Source organism: Formica exsecta, unplaced genomic scaffold (genome assembly GCF_003651465.1).
Source record: "Formica exsecta isolate Colony F162 unplaced genomic scaffold, ASM365146v1 scaffold1155, whole genome shotgun sequence".
In the NCBI taxonomy this organism is placed as follows: domain Eukaryota; kingdom Metazoa; phylum Arthropoda; class Insecta; order Hymenoptera; family Formicidae; genus Formica; species Formica exsecta.
The window spans coordinates 7,090-8,291 of NW_021848495.1; the positions used below are offsets into that span (position 1 = coordinate 7,090).

A 1,202-nucleotide genomic window follows, 5' to 3' on the forward strand; every position below is an offset into this window, starting at 1 on the left:
ATATGATTGACATCTTGAATATCGGAGGCGAGCCGATCTTTGATGATCGTATCGTCAAGATTGAGACTCATACGTACAATCCATACGCCAACACAACGCTTGGATACAGCGACGAGATACTGATACCGATACAACATCAAGATTTGTACACGTTACCATGTGAAAGTTTTCTATACGTCGAGGGAAAGTTGAGGGTGCGTAAAGTAGCTGAAGGGGGAAGAGTGGTATTGGGCAACAATTGTGTCGCGTTTATGTTTGATGAACTTCGATATGAACTCGACGGTGTGGAGATTGACCGCAACAGAAACGTTGGAATAACTTCCACGATTAAAAACTATGTCTCTCTAACAACCGAGAAAGGTAAAATCTTAGAGGATGCTGCGTGGAATATGTCGCATAATGCTGAAGCTTACTTCAATTTTTGTGTGCCGCTAAACATACTATTAGGTTTTTGCGAAGATTATAAGCGAGTTGTGATCAACGCTCGTCACGAATTAATTCTGATACGTTCGCGCAACGACAACAATTGCATATTTGGACATGCTTCGGCTGAAGCTGATATCGAATTATTCAAGATACAATGGCGTATGCCACATGTAATATTGAGCGAGGTCAACAAACTATCCTTGCTACGCGCGTTGGAAAGCGGGCGATACTTGAATATGAGTTTTCCCTCTTGGGATCTATAGGAATTTTCTCTATTGCATAATACGACCAAGCATTCGTGGACCGTGAAAGCCGCCTCTCAGCTGGAGAAGCCGCGATACGTGATCTTTGCGCTGCAGACTGGCAGAAAAAATGCTGTGTCAAAAGATATTACTACATTCGACGACTGCAAATTGACCAACGTTAAACTCTATCTAAACTCGGAATTTTATCCCTACGATGATTTGAATTTAGATTTCGATAAAAATAGATTCGCCCTCTTATTCGATATGTACTCTCGTTTTCGCGAATCTTATTACGGATGTGATAATGATGATGTGCTATTAAACATTTCAAAATTTCTACATTGCGGTCCTCTCGCGGTTATCGATTGCTCGCGACAAAACGAGTCTGTCAAAAATTCCACCGTGGACGTAAGATTAGAGTTTGAGTGCAAGGATGATATACCGGCAAACACTACCGCCAATTGCCTCATCTTGCATGATCGCGTTGTCGAATATTGCCCATTGACCAACGTAGTTCGTAAAATTACCTAA

The 1,202-nt window shown here is 41.7% G+C and overlaps 1 protein-coding gene across 1 annotated transcript; it reads left to right on the forward strand.

Annotated features, from left to right (window-relative positions):
- The first annotated feature begins 2 nt into the window (after positions 1–2).
- LOC115238679 lies at positions 3–1,202 on the forward strand. Its single transcript, XM_029812696.1, has 2 exons — positions 3–596; positions 690–1,202. The coding sequence occupies exons 1-2, from the start codon at positions 3–5 to the stop codon at positions 1,200–1,202; spliced, it is 1,107 nt and encodes a 368-aa protein (XP_029668556.1).

What these genes read in the sequence shown, in the direction of transcription:
- LOC115238679 (XM_029812696.1), top strand. Translation starts at nt 3, where the DNA reads ATGATTGACATCTTGAATATCGGAGGCGAGCCGATCTTTGATGATCGT. An exon ending in TACAATGGCGTATGCCACAT is followed by an intron (nt 597 to 689) that starts GTAATATTGAGC and finishes TGGGATCTATAG; the next exon opens with GAATTTTCTCTATTGCATAA.